This window comes from Halyomorpha halys, unplaced genomic scaffold (genome assembly GCF_000696795.3).
Source record: "Halyomorpha halys isolate HHAL.00 unplaced genomic scaffold, Hhal_1.1 Scaffold124.1, whole genome shotgun sequence".
Taxonomy (NCBI): domain Eukaryota; kingdom Metazoa; phylum Arthropoda; class Insecta; order Hemiptera; family Pentatomidae; genus Halyomorpha; species Halyomorpha halys.
The window spans coordinates 462,973-480,712 of NW_027111282.1; the positions used below are offsets into that span (position 1 = coordinate 462,973).

The 17,740-nt window shown below is 32.0% G+C and overlaps 1 protein-coding gene across 3 annotated transcripts in view; it reads left to right on the forward strand.

Moving 5' to 3' along the window:
- The window catches only part of LOC106678122 (probable serine/threonine-protein kinase DDB_G0282963), a 50,439-nt gene that overhangs the window by 19,103 nt on the left and 13,596 nt on the right, over window positions 1-17,740 (forward strand). For 2 of the 3 annotated variants that reach the window (XM_014416453.3, XM_014416454.3), the window contains 2 exons: window positions 221-1,250; window positions 9,525-9,668. In XM_014416453.3, the coding sequence (XP_014271939.1) occupies window positions 221-1,250; window positions 9,525-9,668 (1,174 nt within the window). Of the gene's footprint in view, window positions 1-220; window positions 1,251-9,524; window positions 9,669-15,012; window positions 15,056-17,740 lie in introns of all 3 variants that reach the window. The other variant, XM_067049304.1, reaches the window with a different exon arrangement.

The window sequence follows — 17,740 nt, forward strand, 5'->3', positions numbered from 1 at the left end:
AACTAAAAGAGAATAATATGCTAAGAAAATGCCTCAAAAATGTGTTAACAGGCTACCTACATCATACATCTGTGATAATTTCTTGTATTTCCGCATTTCACTCAATGTTTTTGAGCTAATTTTAGGTTGAAATAAATAAATAGCAAATTTATTTCATAAAAAAAGTATTTTTTTGTTATTTTGGATGTAATTTTTTAAACAATCTTTTCTTCTTTTGCAGCAGCCTATTCAGTCAGCACAAATTAATCTCAATTGTAACAATGATGTTCTCAAAGTAGAACTAGATGGTACTAATTTGGTTACACAACTAACAATTGATGAATCCACGAATTTTGTTACCAAGAAGTCAATTGACAAAGTGCAGGATACTACACAGAAAAGTAGTTCTAATTTATGGAATATTAGTGAGCATACCTTAATTGCTAACATATCAGCTCCTAAAGAGTTTATGGATACTTCAATAATATCATATAGTACATCATCATCCGATTGCTCAGTTTTCTCTAAGTTTAATTTCAACCCCAATTCAGTTTCTACTCCTACAAAGAAATTGGGTCATGCTAATGTAAAAGAAATAACGATTACGCCAGAAAATATTCCTGTACCTGTTAACCCCAATTTAGTCTCTACACCTTCTAAGAAATTGGTTTGTGCTAATGCAGAACAGATTTCTTTAACTCCTGAAAGTATTCCCAACCCCATTAATCCAAAATCATGTATCACTCCTCCTAAGAGATTAGTTCGTACCAATACAGATGAATTATCAATTACTCTGGAAAATGAACAGCGTATTGATGCTAATAGCACACTGGAAGATCAAGTTAACAACACCTATAATGTGTCATTGTTAAATGAAGAAATAAATGACATACATTTAAATACGACTACTATAATCTCCACCTCCCATACTGAAATAGGCAAAACTGCAGATGCAATTCAAGAATTAGAACCAAAAAGTACATTAGAAAATACTTATATATTTGATGAGTCTAATGCTGAACAGTTTAGCACTGATAACATTAATGTAATTGCTAATAATATTGAAAATCTGATGTCTAATGAGGATAATATGAATAATAAATTAGACGATCCTTTAAATCTTCCATATGATTCAGAGTCTAATTTTAATTCAACTATTACTCTAAAATCTAAAGACGATGACAGTGAGGATAGTTGCTACAGCTCATCATCAAATATTCGTAGCCTTGGAGATGTTTGTGCTATGTCTCAGCTACAGCCACAAAAAAACTGTGAGTATTAAACATAAAATCTTAATTTTTTTTTTTTTTAATTAGTTAGTGTATACAGTCATATCCATCATAATATGAGTAATATGTTTCTCAGAAATTCTTGTTTAATGAAAACCATGCTATGTGAAGTTTCCTGTTTTCTCTCTTTCAACACCCTAATAGCTTCATTATTTTAATTTTGTTCCTTTTCTGTGATTTTTATTTTGAAATGTTTGATCTCAACAATGCCATTTTATTTATATGATAAGCGTGCGTGTGTTTTTTATTTTGTTTTTTTAAACGAGGGTTGGTAGAAATCTTCAAAAGATATGGATAGGCCTATACCTATCCATATGTGGGATTTTTACCCACTAAAACCACCTTACTACATTTGTTCATTTCTCTCCATGAGACTGCTGTTAGGCATTAGTTCATGGAGCGAAGTATTTGAGTGTTTTCTCATTGTTCTCTTTGCATGGTTTTCATGTTTCCTTGCTAGTCAAGCCTTCCATCCAGCCCTCTCTTCTGCTTTCAACCTCTTAAGGAGGATTTGGCGCTGATATACTCCATGTAAATATTAAACAGGAGATTTACATCAATCATAACTCCTAGGTATTTTAAATAGGGTTGAGAACAAATCTCGTGCCTACCTGTGATAGTGATAGTCTCGGTTTGCTTCCTGCTAGTGACTAGGAGAGCCCCTGTCTTGTGATCTTTAAGCTATAGGCCTACTGAAGACAGCCATCCTCGTACCGTAGCAATAGCCTGGTTGGCAATGAGGGTAACTTTTACCAAGTACTTCGCCGCCACTACCACTAAATTATCTGCGAAACCCACAACTGGCTTCCTCTGGCATTGTCATCTTGAGAATTGCATCGTACATGACGTTCCACAGAAGAGGTCCTTTGTACGAAGCCCTGTGGGACACCACAAGTTACCTTGTATCTCCTTTGGCCTATGTCTAAAAGATATAACAGAACTCTGTCCCTAAAGTAGTTTGTTAGAACTCTCATAAGATTGACTGGCACCGCCATAATCTTTAGGAAATCTAATATATAGGTCCATCTTGCAGTGTGATGATTGCTGCACAGCACTTAGCACCTCTCCTGCAATTGCTGTACGGGCCTCTGTCTCGATTAACATGGAATACTCTTTATAAAATCCATATTGAGCCCTTGAGAGGCCATTTACTCCCTCCATAAACTTCTTGTAGCATGTGGGAAAGGATTTTCTCAAATACCTTACCCGTAGTATCCAATAAACAAATTGGACGATAGATTGACAGGTCTTCCAGTCTTCCTTTAACCTTTGGAATAAGTACAAGACGCTGTCTCTACCAAGGTTTCGGAAATGAGCCTTCATGAATGCAGGAATTGAAGAGATTGATGAAAAGATCCAGCCATTTTCTGAGAGCCATCTTAAGAGCCAAATTTGGAATTACGTCCAATCCTGGTGCTCTACCAAGTTGTAGGTCTAAGGCGATGTCCTCCATCTCTTTCTGCGTGATTTGTGGAAAATTAGTTGTATATATTATCTATACATCCAATAGTATTCACCTGTTCCAGGAATAATGTGCTGACAATATTGTTCACAACATTCATTCTCATGGGGAGCTACATTGTGCCTTTACTTAATTTCTTAAGCACTATTTTATAAGGCCTACCCCATGAGACTGCATCCATTTCATCGCAAAGATCTCTCCAGCAGCATCATTTACTTTCTTTGATGGCTCCTCAGAGGTTCCTTCTAGCCTTCTTAAACTCTGGAAGACGTCTTGCTCACTGGTAACATCTTGCTTGGTTGCTACACCAACGAAGATCGGCAGTAATATCTGTCCACCAGTATACTGGGGGATGATGTTTACCAGGCTTTGAACATGTCATAGCTGCATTACAAGCTCTTGGTATAAAAGAAATCAGTATGCCTTTTCCTCGGCTGACTCTTTCAATTCACATTCATCCTCTAGTATTACAGGGAATGAACGGACAACGGTTTTTGTGTTCCAGCCAATGGTTCTCCATCGACAATTCTTCTTTCTTGTAGGCATATCCAGTGTAACCGAGAGAGACTGGTGATCACCGTAGGTATAAAATCCACAAACCTTCCAAATAGTGTTCTGTTGCAGGTGATCACTGACAAAAGTCAAATCTATAATAGATGATCATTCTGCTCTAGTGAATGTCAGTTTGTTCCAGTGTTCATAAGGATCATATCACTTATTTGTGCAAAAGCTTCCAGAAGAACTTCACCATGTTGTCTTGTTATCCTACTTCCCCATTCCATTACCCATACATTGAAATCACCAGCATTTATAGCTGGCTAATGGCAACTAGCTTTTAAGACAATGCGATCCTACAAAGTCTTCAATTGTGATGCTGGGATAGGCATAACAGAAAAGATATACACGTCATTGATCTTCATCTAAACAAAACCAGAGTGCGATAAAGTATTTACTTCCTGAATAGCTTGGGAAGCACAAGCCCAAATAGTAGCTTTACCACTAACATTGGATACTCACAAGCTGCAATCCAGATTTTTGTATCGTTCACAGAGAATAGTATGTCAAACAGAACAGCAGCAGCTTCACAGTGGTTCAAATTCAATGAAGTATCCTCATCTGCGATGTTGGACTTGCGTCATGGTTTTCAGTGCTGAACGGAAAGCTGGATTCTTACTACTTACTTCCACTGGGGGTGGTCATCATTTTCATTTCCCACACATAATGCGCATTGAGGTTTCTATTCACAATCAGTAGCTTTGTTACTTGCTTAACCACAGTTTCAACATAAGGAGGTCCTATCCTTTCCAACACAATTCCGAGCTATGTGTCCATACTCCCAGCAACAGAAACACTTTGGAACTCTCACGTATATGCCTAACAACCTGGTCTACTCGTATCATACCTTGAGCCATGACCTTCCTAGCCTGGAGAACTGGCAGTGAAATAACTGCCGTTTGCACACTTCCATAGGCTTCCATGAATCTTACTGCTGTGATGGGCACTGACTCTTCAGCCAGGAGAGGTTTTAAGGCCACCCCAACCTCCTCTTTGGTGGTAGAGCATCCAAAGCTCAAAGTTCGAAAACTCGGGACTCTTCTGTCCCTTTGCCAAGCACTCTCTCCATTGAGCTTTTCACTGTAGCCAGAGATGCTCTTTCTTATGGTCCAATTGCAGAAGAAGATCGCCTTTATTAATTTTACGTACCTTAGTTATTGAAGAGGTCATTTCTACTTTCGTCGGATCTTCTCTTACCTTTTGCAGGACCTCTGTTCAGGACTGGCTCTCTGGTTCTTCACAATTACGGCATCAGGCCTCGGAGGCCTAAGGTGAGGTTTCTTCCTCGATCTTTTGTATATTCTTGCCAATGTTCTTATTGTGGCTCCTTACATTGAACTGCCAGTCTTTGGGAGCAATCTACATTATGGTGCACAGCTTGATCTACATTGGGTTGTACTATTTTCTTGGTATTCTTCCTCTTACTGCCTGCTAAAGAAGATGTGGTAACTGTCCCCTCAGGTTTAAGGTTAGCAGCATTCTTTCTTGGTGAACTTACCTCTTTTTGTTTTTGTGGCTATCTGCAGTTTTGATAGGGAGAGCAGCTGTTTCATACTTTTCAAAGTAAGATTAGATTTCACAGGAATAACTCCTTATCTCACTGTGAACGTTAGCCCTCCTAGTATTAAAAGAGAGAAGTTCATTAAAGTTGTGCCCAAGGTTCTGCATCACCTCTGAAGTACTTAGTCTTGTAGTATTTGATGCTACTATGGCTTAGTCTTCCACCATAGTAGCACTGCGGTTGTCAGATAACTATGCCAGGTAACCTGCTTTTGCATTCTTTTCAACATTGGTACTGGGGTTCCATGTCCCTGCACTTAGCACAATTGATATTATTTTCTATCATTAGTGATTTCAGAAATTCTCATTTTATACCTCCTGTCAGGTTTGAAACAGCCACCTGTAACCGCAGGAACAGACGCTAACCAGTATCCCGTCTATTCTAGAATCCATCGCGCCTGGATTTGTGTCTAGTTTTAGTCTATTTGGGTATTTTATTTCCCCTGTTCCCACCATATCTGGTGAGAATCCCCCTGTAGACTAGCAACTCCACATGGGTGTGTGTACGTGCATGTAAAAAATATTTTATGAATGTATATACTATATTAATGACTCCCAACCATAGGTGGAAGAATAAAAATTGGCGGCCATTTCAAAACTTTACAAAAAACTAATTTTTCATTCAGGGTTCCATATTCTTAGAATCAACTATGACACTAAATAACTTAATAATAGCATCATTTAGAGCAGAGAATTTGCTAAAATATTCCTACTTTATTAACAGATTGGCCCTGGTTGGCTTTACTTGATTGTTACAGATTATTGGTAGATGTCTATTAGTACCCAAATTAAAGCTAGTTGAATTTAGTTAACTTTATTTTAATTGGAGAAACAGTTTCCACGATGTTCACAAAATACTGATTTTTCCTTATTTAGGAACCTTAAATACTTGAATATTTACTTTTAATGACATTACTGTATTCTTAATATAGTCCAGATAAAAATTTAATCTTTTTCTAACAGAAAGTAACACAAAATTTTTTATTTTCTTGATAGAACTCAAAAATGAATTTTTTATAACTTCTAGAACAGCCAACATTTTTTATTTCCCTTTACTATGGTTGGCAGATTCACCTATATGGACTCATATCTATTTACAGTTTACATTAAAATAATAGAAAATTGGGGAAATAACATCCTTTTTTCACCTCTTGAACTCTTAGACTATATATACTATTTTGAAGTTTTACACTTTTTTAGGAATAATAATGTGTCTCCTTCAAAAGTTTTTTACAATTTTTTTATTTTGTTTTGTGTCTTAGTGATTCATGTTTTACACTATCTGATCCTCCTTTTTTAATTTAATTAAATAAAACAATTTTTTTCTGAACATTTTTGGGTTGTGTATGTTTTCCACTTTTTTTGAGTTGAGCCTATTAACTTCATTGTCTAACTTGGGTTATAACAGAGACGGGTAGTGCTTGAGTATTTATGATTTGAGTTGTTTTCAATGGAAAAAATAGACAGTATTGACGTTCAATTATGTGTTTATTTGCCATTATTTTAAAAATGCGAACTTCAGTTGTTAATGAATAAAAAACTAAATATTTGAATTAAAATAGAAACTGACTCTTTAATTTTTAAAATATTGTAGTGTTTATATTAATTAAAAATTATATTATCTAAATGTAATGTTCTTTCTTTATACTAAGGTTATGTTGTATTTACTTCTCTTCTTTACTATGGAAGCGTTACATAAATAACACATCTGATTACAAATTTTTATTAATTCAATATTAGTACAAAATTAAATGTTTAAAATTATTATCAGAAAATGTTTGGAATATATGGCTATAAGAAAAAGCATTGGTTATTTATATAAGAGATGAAATTTCTTATATAAAACAAATAATAATAATAATAAAAGCCTAACGAACCCGAAGGTTCAATGCCAATACTACTAAACGCTCTCTGCATACATCCTTCCAGTGATGTCCCTCCAAACCCAATTCCACTAAATATTTTTTAATGCAATCCTCCCATCTATGTTTCGGTCTACCCCTCGAACGTTTTCCCGTTGGTTCAGTGATTATTAACATTTTAGGGATCCGCTCGTTACTAAACCCTACAACCTTACATGCCCATCCTATTCGCCGCAATGCTATAACTGGAATTATATTTACCGGGTGTAGGTCCCTTAATTCAGCGTTAAGTAATCTTCTTAATTGTTCCGTTAATTCATCCTTTTTCAGTCCGAATATTTTGCGTAATACTTTATTTTCTAAAATCTTAAGGTGCTGTTCATCCCTTAGTGTAAGAGGCCACATCTCACATCCATAAAGAACAGTAGGAAGGATAATAGTTTTGTAAATTCTAATTTTTAAGTTTTTCGATGGAAGGCGCGAGCTAAACAGTTTCGAAATTGAAAAATAACAAGCATTTCCCGCCTTCAACCTAGCTTTTATTTCCTCATCAATTTCATTTTTTCTAGTTACCATAGAACCTAAATACTTAAACCTATCTACCTGTTCAAACGTATTTCCTCCTATATCTATATCACCGAAATTACTTGCATTTCTACTGCTAACCATGTGTTTTGTTTTATCCATATTTATTTCAAGACCTAGTTCCTTACTGGAGTTTATTAGCGTGGTTGTATTTAGTTCTATAGTTTCTTTGTCATCACCCAATAATACCAAATCATCTACATACCCAGGCACCGGTATTTTACCACCCAAAGTTAAACCCTTTTCGGTATTCATCATACTTTTAATGATGTATTCTAGTTCTAGATTAAATAAGATAGGTGATAAAGAATCACCTTGTTTTGAACACGACTGGACCTGGAATTTCTCAGAATAATGATTACCGATTGATACCTTATTAAACGTTTCGGTCATGCACATCCGTACGAGATTTACTAACTTCTTTAGTATTCCCTGTTCAATTAGAATATTGTACAGCTTCTGGCTGTCAATAGAATTGTAAGCCTTTTTGAAAATCTATATAAAGCTGATGAACTATCCAATTTTTTCAGCAAGATTTGCCCTAATGAAAAAATTTGATTGATAGTTGAACAATATATAAAACAAAACAAAAACAATTTAAAATTAAAAGATAAATATAAACATAAATTTAAATATTAGATCACATTAAATACAATTTTGTAATTTCCATAATATACTTGTGGTTAGATCTTGATTGATGTTCACGGCTGTTTGAAATGACTTCTTTTTTAAGTTCCACTTCATAACTTGACTTGAAATAGTTTTAAATAATTTAGTTTGAACATTTAATTGATCATGATCACTATAAAATAATTCACTGTCATGGTTACATTCTGAGAAGAAACTGTTAGGTCCACTTGATTAGTGTGTGGCACCGGCTTATAATATAGAAAAAATTAAAGTATTTTTTCTTTTTAATCATCACTTGCTGTCTTTTTATATTAAAAAAATTATTAATTAGTTTTTAAGCCTTTAAAAACTTATTTTACTGAGTAGACGTAAGAAATAACATTTTCACTGCAATAATATATTTTCAATTGCCAGTGTATGGAGATTGGCATATTTTTGATTTTCAATCCATTGTTCCGGCTTCTTAAAAAAAATTATTTTTATGTTCAAATATTCAAAATATATAAATTTACAATCTAAAAACTAAAAATACTTATTTCATTTACAAATGATCAAATAAATTTTATTTATTCACAGAATGCATTATTATGACAATAAAAACGTTTGATAATCCTCTTTCAAAAGAATTATTTATAAATAGTAAGTAATTCTTAATTTAGATTTATCAAATATATTATTACTTTTTACATACAAAATATATAAATTTTCTTATATCGTTAAAATAAAACATTGTTTTTTTAATGATTTAAGAAAATTCATATTATTAATCAACCTTTTTAATATTTTTCAATTTTTAATTGTTGAATTTCCAATGTCTCTGTTCTGTTTTGGTATAACAGTAAACATTTTTTGATTTTATTTAATAAGTGATGTAAAATATCACGCAGTATATTTATTGGATGTGCAACCATCCATATAAATACTTAATAAAATATTAGATTAAATATTTCATTCCTTGTAGTTGTCATATCAGAACAACCATTTTCAAAATAAAGATGTGATGAGAAAAATACTCTTATGCATGTGTCAAAAAACATAAATTTACAATCCAAAAACTAAAAATACTTATTTCACTTACAAATGATCAAATAAATGTTATTTATCCACAAAGTGCATTGTTATGTCAATAAAATTGTTTTTAATCCACAGTGTTGAAAGGTGGATTATTAGAGACTCATAGCAATATTAATTTGTCTTACATTTTGGTGTTCTAAACTCATTAGTATTTTATTTTTTAGGTTGTATAATTCATTTATATATAAATAAACAAATAGTATAATAAATGCACAATATTCATACGCTATGGTACTAACATTAGGCAAATAATGTTACTGGATCCAACAGATCCACCAGTTGCATTCTGGTTTAAATTCTTTGTTTTGTGTTTTTTTTAATTTGTCTTTTTAACTAAACAAATTTGGTTTTATTATTTTTTACTTCTGAATATATTTATAAATAATATTCCAACGATAATTTTATCTAAGGTATCATTGTTTGGTAAAGCTTTTATTTCATAAAATTGTTTTTGTGTTAATTTATTTTTAATGAACTGAAAACGAATTTATTTGAAAATTTATAATAAAACTTACAATTCTTTTACAGGCATAGTTGACTTTTCCCTCATTAAAACGAGGTCTGAGGATTCCCTGTGTTTACCAGAACATGGATGCAGTTCAAGAAAGCCAAAAAAATATTATGGTTCTGCTTTAAATTTGGGAACACACAACATTAATCAATTAACAACAGGTATTTATAATTAACAGTTATTACTTCCTAGAAATCTTGTTCTTGTATTCTATAAATGCACTGTTGAAAATACATAGATTGTTCAAAAATATATACTTAATCTTCTACTCTATCAACATAATTGAGTAACTTTTATCCTGGAAGATGACATCATTTTTAGCTTTAAACAATGGGCAACAAATTATAAGTTGCAGTAAAATAGAGAAAACCAAACCAAGTCTCATCAATTCTAATTCCTTCCTTATAGTTAACTTTTGTGAAATGAGCTCTCTATTCGCTTCCATAGCTTTGTTAAAAATCTCTGGAACACCTGTGGCTAACACCATCGCTACCCTTAAACTGTTCTTATGACTTCTTAATTGTTTATCTTTGAATACCCACCTCATCTATCGCCGGCGCTAGAATTCCTGAGAACCAAGTATCCATTTTCATAATCTTACCCTTTGTTTTTTGATTCCATTTTGGAATACAAGAGATAGACCTGCTTACTGACTTAAAGAATGTCTTCCTTAAACAAATAATTAAACTATGTCATTGGTTCTGATACATGCCATGGGAAAGTAAGAAGTCATGTCTATTTTAAAGCAACCAAGTTAAGTCCTATTATTGATTTGTCACAAACCTTTTGATTTTCCTAATGAAGTCTGAGAGGACTGATAGTGGAGGTAAAATAGGATGTATATAGATAGATAGAATATCAATTTTACTCTTGAATAACATAAACTTCACTTTTGTCACTTTTGAATAACTTGTGTCACTTTTGAATAACATAAAATTCACAAAAAAAAAACTTATAACTATTATTTTAAGAAAAAACATAATCTAACCAGAAACAAAAAAAAAAATTAAAATATAATTTATAATCTTCCTTCAATGCAAATAAATATAAATACATAAGTGAAATAAAAGTAGTTTTAATTTTCAATTAAAAATAAATAAGTACAAAGTAAAAATAAAATAATCAATTCATATGTAGAAAATTGTTAACTACTAATAATATTATACAATGTTATCTTATACATAAATAAATTCTTATTCCAAATCAAAAATAAAAGAAGTACTTAATTCAGAAAAAAAGAAAATAAAAATTATCAATTCATACCAAAAAGATTATTCAACTCTAATCCATATTCCATTCTTAAGTTTGGTATTATTATTATACAGTGTCAGTTTGTAATGTGAGAAGGAATCGGAAAAGGAAGGATTTGAATGAAGACAGGGAAAAGGCATGGCGGATATTAGTGGGGAGGAAATTCCAGAGGGCAGTGGAGCGGTCTAAACAGGAATGTTTTAGTTTTGTGATCAGGGATATAGAGGGATCTAGTTTCCTATATCCTTTTAATTTTCCTGTGGGTGAATAAAGGATTTGAATTGCAGGAGACTAAAGATTTAGAGTGCTGGGAATTGATGGTTTGGTATAGGTAACATCCGAGGAAATATTGTCTGCTGTTAAAAGAGAAGAGCCACTTTACCTCACCATAGAAATAGGAAACATGAGAACACCTCGAAGTACTGAAGGCAAATCTTAAAAAAGAATTCATGATTCACTTCAATCTGTTTTCCTGTAAAATCGAGAGGCCACCATATAGTTGATAGCCATAGTCAAAGTGGGGGAAATGTGTGAGGATACAAGGTGCTTATGTATAGGTTTTGGGAGTAGATATCGGGAGTACTAGAATAATTTAAGTGTAGTTATTGGCTCAGGAAATTCGGGTAATGTGAGTTTTCCAGGATAGGGTTTAGTCAAAAGTGATACCAAAGTTTTTAATAGTAGAACTGAAGGTGATGGGGTAATCATTTAGTCTTAAGATCAGATTAGGTGGCATTGGATCGGAGGAGGGAATTGGAGCCTATGATAATGGCCTGCGTTTTCGTAGCTTTTAGTCTTAATTTATTCAAATTTGCCCAGGAATTGATCCCACCAATAAAATTGGGAAGGTCATTGATCTCTGTTTATTGGTGTATAATGTGTAATGCCATTTTTCAATTTAAAAAAATCTGGAAACTTTATGAGGTTCTATCTAAAATAATGTACCATCTTTTATCTTGAATCAAAACAACGTCCTGTAACGGTGATCAATGACCAAAGGTATAAATGAAAATGATAAAAATCATTCTGATGATCCAAAGTTGAGTGTTATTAATGGTACATTGTCGGTCTTTTACCATTGATCATCTATCAACATGCTTTAATAGCTTTTTGGGGATTGTTGGCGAGCGGAAATTCTTAATGGTAAAATGTTCAATTGGATTATGGATACTGGCATTTGTATATAAAGTGTTGAAAATGATGATTAATATCAATTGTTCAGTTTTTCTTATTAAATAATTCAACTCAATAATTTGGTTTTTTGAATAATTTTAATATTTGAATTCTCAAAAAGTGCTTTGGTGTTGGAATAATGGTGCTTTCAGAAGAGGATCTTTCCATTTAATTTAAATGGTTTTAAAAAATGTGTAAAAGATAATAGTGATCCTAGGTACAGTAGTCTTCCTTATAAGTAAATTCTATTGTGTTTGTATATATATGCATGTGTAGACTACAGCTGGGTTTAACCTCTATTCTGGGTTTGGATTAGAATCCATTCCTCGACCAGTGAACTTAGTAGCATTAATTTTAGCTTATTTTTCAGTGATTTTTAAATTAAAAAATGAAATGTATTTACCAGTAAAGAAATTTAAATACGTTGAACATTAAAGATCTTGCCTTTTTATTCAAATGATTGAACTCAAATATTTAATACTCTTTTAAACGCAGATTTGTAAGTGGATAAGAGAATTTTGCCTTGAAATGGTTTAATTGAAGCCTTGAGGTTACCTAAAAATTCCTATGTTAATAGGAAAGTTAGGAAAGAATTACTATCAGAGGAACCACTGATACGATAAGAGACAGTTGGAGGTTACATAAAGGTTGTCCTTATGAATTTTGCTTACTTGGGAAAGATCCCTGTCAAGTTAATTATTACAAGAATCGCATCAACAAACCAATAGAAAGCCAGTAAGTAAGTAAGGAGTGTTCAGAGGTATCACTCCTAACACTTACTAGAACCATGAAACCTCTTGCTTCATAGATCATCTGGAATTGGTCGACTGCTCTTTCTTGATTATGCATTACACTGATCAAAGGTGTTAAGATCAGATATATATGATTTTCACCCTTCCATCTCCATTCACACAGAGTATTAGTATGGGTTTGGTCATTTCAGCTACTTCTAATGGTCACTCACCTGCGATCAGATTTATATTGCTTATGTCTTTATCTCCCGACGGTTAACTTTCAAGGGGTAAACCAAAACATAGATGGGAGAATTGGGTCAAGACTGATGTAGTCAATTTGGGTTTGGATGGGTATCACTGGACAGATATATGTAGCGAGCGATAGGTGGTATTGGCATCAAAGCTTTGGGTTCGTTAAGCCTTAATTATTATTATTATAACTTTATCTCTGGTCTATTTATAAATAAATTTCTTCTATAATGTAGATAAGCTCCCTACTCTTCTGTGATTACCCTTGCCTATTTCACAAGTAAGCCCATCTATTTTGTTATAAAGTTAATACATTTAGCAATTAAACCTTGATTGAGCAGGTATATTTCATAATTAATCTCATCACTTCATAATAAATGTACGATTAACGATATCTATTTTGTACATATATGTATTAAAGCTCACATTATGATAAATACAACTAAATAATAATTGACGGAGATAAAAAAAGTCCTTTCAATTGTTGCATACAAAGATTCAATGGGTGAGCTACCTCTGTTTTTTCTGGAGTTGTTCATCTCTCACTCTGCGATGGGAACTAGTTGTTTCAGTTCAGGAATAGATTAACTATCTCTAGTATTGACCCTTTGTAGTTGTTGATTCTCAATTTACTTTTTAAAGTTTATTTTCATCTGTTGGTTTATCTGTTATCTGTTTAAATTTGTCTATATGTTGTTTTTGTTGCATTATTTTTTGTTAATTTAACTTCACTTTTTTTTTTTATTTTTTACCATATCCTCTCATTATAATTTCTATTTTATTCCTGTCTGCTTATAGTTTTGTATTTTCCAAATTAATAGAATAATCTTGTATGTTATAATCAAGGCATGAAAGTATGTTTTGTTCTGTTTTTTTTATCTTTATTAACTGCATATATGTAATAATAATATATTATTATTATTATAATAAACAATAATATATGATTGTAATTAATAAGGAATTATATGAAGCACTGTATGAACTCGGTATTCCTCCAAAACTTGACCTCCTGGTTAAAATCAGATCAAATGGATCAGATCTGATGCAGGATTTTGTTTCTGGTACAGAAGTATGGCAGGTTGATGCATTGGTTTGCCTGCTGTTTAACCTTGCTGAAGATTGAGCTGTCTGAGAAACAGAGGTCCAAATCATTAGTGCAATATTTGAAAGAATCTGCAATTGCTTGGATATGCTGAAGATTTTGATATAATTGCCTGATCTATAAGAGCATTAAAAGACACTTTTCTGCTACTTGACACAGCTTCAAAAAGTTTTGAATTAAAAATAAATGAACATTAAACTAAATATATGAAAGTAGGAGGAGATGATGCATCAGTAAGATTACATTGAGATAGATGGGTACAAGTTTGAAAGAGTGCAATACTTCATTTATTTTGCTTCGGAGGTAAAATCACAAAATGATACTTCACAGAATGTTAGGCACATATTAGCAACAGAAAATAGTTACTACTTTAGGATGGTTGAACTTTTAAAAATCAAGTATATTACCAATCACACCAAAGTGAAACTCTTAAACTCGCTAATGCGCTAATTTCTCAGCTATGAATCTGAAGCTGACTAAGTTGATTTAGGTTGAAACAAACAGACCTCTCATTTTTGAGAGAAAAATATTGTGAAGATTCTTTAGCCCAATGGAAGAAGGTAATGCCTAGCAAAGAAAGAAAACAAATTGAAATTAATGACCTCTTCAAGGATTTATGTATTGAAATGTTTGTGAAGGCTGAGATGGGTAGGGCATGTTGTAATAATAAAAACAGTGAAACTCGGGATAAATTGGCTTGGGAGGTCCTTCATGGAAAAAGAGGAGTAAGGAGACCCAACCTCAGATGGTTTGATAGTGTTAGCACAGATGGCATCAAACTTACTTAATAAAGCAGAAGATTTAGAAATAAACCCTGATTCATTGCGCCGTAAATTAATGTATGTATACTATTATAGTAATAATTATATCATTGATTGCTTTTCCTTCAGGTCTTTCTACTAATATTTGGTGGTCTTTTTAATTCACCAATTTATGATGTAACTGATTATACACTCATTTGTGGCTGACAGCTTTGTTTATGCACACATGTTTCAGGTCTTGAAACACATGCTAATCTGGTTTCTTGTTTCATTGTCAGGTGAGATTCTAGATTCTTATAACAAATCCCTTTGATTTTTGCGCATGTGAAACTTTTAGCATTCCTCTGTAAACAGTTATTCTCAACTATTTTTTTTTTTTAATCTTTATTTGTCAGCTTTTTGCATGTTATGTTAATTTTGTAATGCTGGGAGTATTTAATTTTCCTTTATTGCAATACATACACATACAAACTTATTTGTTTGTTTTGTATTTTCTTTATTCTTGGTGGTTTGTTTTATCATATTGGAATTAATACAAAAGGAATTCAGAGATTGGCACGTCGTTTTGTTTGAGTAAGTACAACCTTGATTGTGATAGATGGAAAAGATCTTTGAGTGATGAGTGATTTATATAAAAATAAGTGTAATGGAACATAAAAAAATCTCTCTGTTGGTTGAATCACTCATACTAAGTGGTCTCTGTTAATGAACTACATTGTGTATGAAGAAGAAAATTATTCTTCTCTTACTTTTAGAATAATATATTTTCCTTACCATTACAGCTTCATTGTCATATCAGTTTTTGGTTATTAATTTTGCTCCTTCTATATATTATCCAGTTTTTTATTTGCCGTCAAGATTTCAAATTCAATTGGGTAGTTGTTTCATGCATGTGACCTTGTTGAATTTTTTTTAATATATCTTTGAATTATTTGTATATATAGTTGACCGTAAAGATTTAAATATGAGTAGATGGTCAGGGTTGCGGTCAAAAAATGAAGAACAAATAGTTTAAAACTATTTTAATGTCCGACATTTCGCCCCACTTTGCAGGGCTTCATCAGGGCTAAAAAGATACAAAAAAAAGAAAACTGAGAATATTACAACAATAAGATACAATAAGGGAATTTAAGCTAGGATAAATATTATGTAAAAATAAAGTGATAAGAAATTATATATAAATAAAAGGAAGGAAGACATAAAATAGTATCAGTATAAAATAAACTTGAATAAACAATGATAAGAATAAAAATAAGTAGCAATGGCAAGAGTAAAATTTTTTTAAAAATACGTAAAATATACAGTTAAAAAAGTACAGGAAATGTACATAAAACAAAAACAACACATGGAAAAAAAAAAAAAGTAGAGAATAAATAAACGTCTTGAAAGAATAAATATAAATAAAAATAATAATATTAAATGATAATAAATGAGCAAAGACAAATCAAGACCACCTACCTGTTCAAAGTGAACGGTTGAACAGAAGGCAACAATGAAGCGGAAGAGTGAAAGAGTGGGGAGGAGGTGGCCAGCCATTTAACTTTGCAGGGCAAGTGGGGCGAAACGTCGGACATTAAAATAGTTTTAAACTATTTGTTCTTCTTTTTTGACCGCAATCCTGACCATCTACTTATATTTAAATGTTTGAATTATCTTTGCAACCCTAGTGAAGGGCCATTCAGAAAAATCAATGATATTTACATCAAAGAGTATATTTGGTATTTCAGCTTCAAATGTATTGTCTAAATCTAAAATTCAATTATATCATTCAATTCCTGGAGAATTATAGAATTTTTTACTTTAAGTTGGGACAGTGGCATTACACAAGGTTGAGTGGAGTATACCAGCTTTTCAAATTCATCTCGCCAATTTTTATAACTTTTATTCTAGGCTCTGTTGTAACTAAAGTAAGTTCTGTATTGTAAAACAAAGTTTGTATTTGAAGTTCTCGAAATTTTAGAGGAATAAAGTGGAGATTTAAAAAAATATAGGTTAATATTGTACATAAATTGAGGAAATCAGTAATATTGTCGTTGGTAAAAGGAAGAATTAGGCGAAAAAATTCTGGTTCAGTGAACCATATCTAAAAAAATTTAATTGACTGAATTAGACGCTCTGAATAACCCTAATAATAACAGTGTTACACACTTCTGAGTTTCAACTAATGTAACATTGAAATGACTTAAAAATAAACATATATATTTTCTTAGAAACATAATTAAATGGTTCTAATCTTGAATGACTGGCATTAGGGAAAAAACAATAATATTCTGTCAGATTTGATTGCCATATGTATTTAAATTCTAAGGAAACTTTCTGAGCACTTTTAGTGCAAAGAATAATATAATAGTTCCTCTTCTTCCACATTTCAGAGTGTAGAACCATTAATAGATGACACAAGTAAGGGAGATGTCTAAAATAGTGATCAGATAATTAGCAGATTAGTAGACAAGCAGAGGTAATGAACAAGTTTCTGAATGAAGTAATCAAGGCATGTAGAGAAGCTATAATCTCTTGAATACATCTATTCATTAAAAAAATTCAAGAAAAAGGAAACTTGATCATTACAAAAAATTCTATATTGATTCCAAATTACCAAAAGAATGAGAACAGACTTTAATAACCATCAGAAAATCTAGTTCCTTTCAATATGTTATGAAATATTTATGCTGGAACAACAAGTCACATAATAGAATATGTTGTATAAGTTAATACAAGATAATGAATTTGGATTCAGAGAGGATTGATCAAATTTTGACCAAGTATTTTTCCTTAGGCAAATATTAGAAAAAAATAACAATATAAAGATGTACTTACTAGATTTGAAAATGCATATTATTGTGCTGACTTCTGGTGGTTTGTAATATTTTAATGAAGCAGGAAATACTAAAGAATTCAGTTAATCCAATAAGGATGTGTATATTTGAAACATTTAATAGAATCTGAATCATTAATTTGTATTC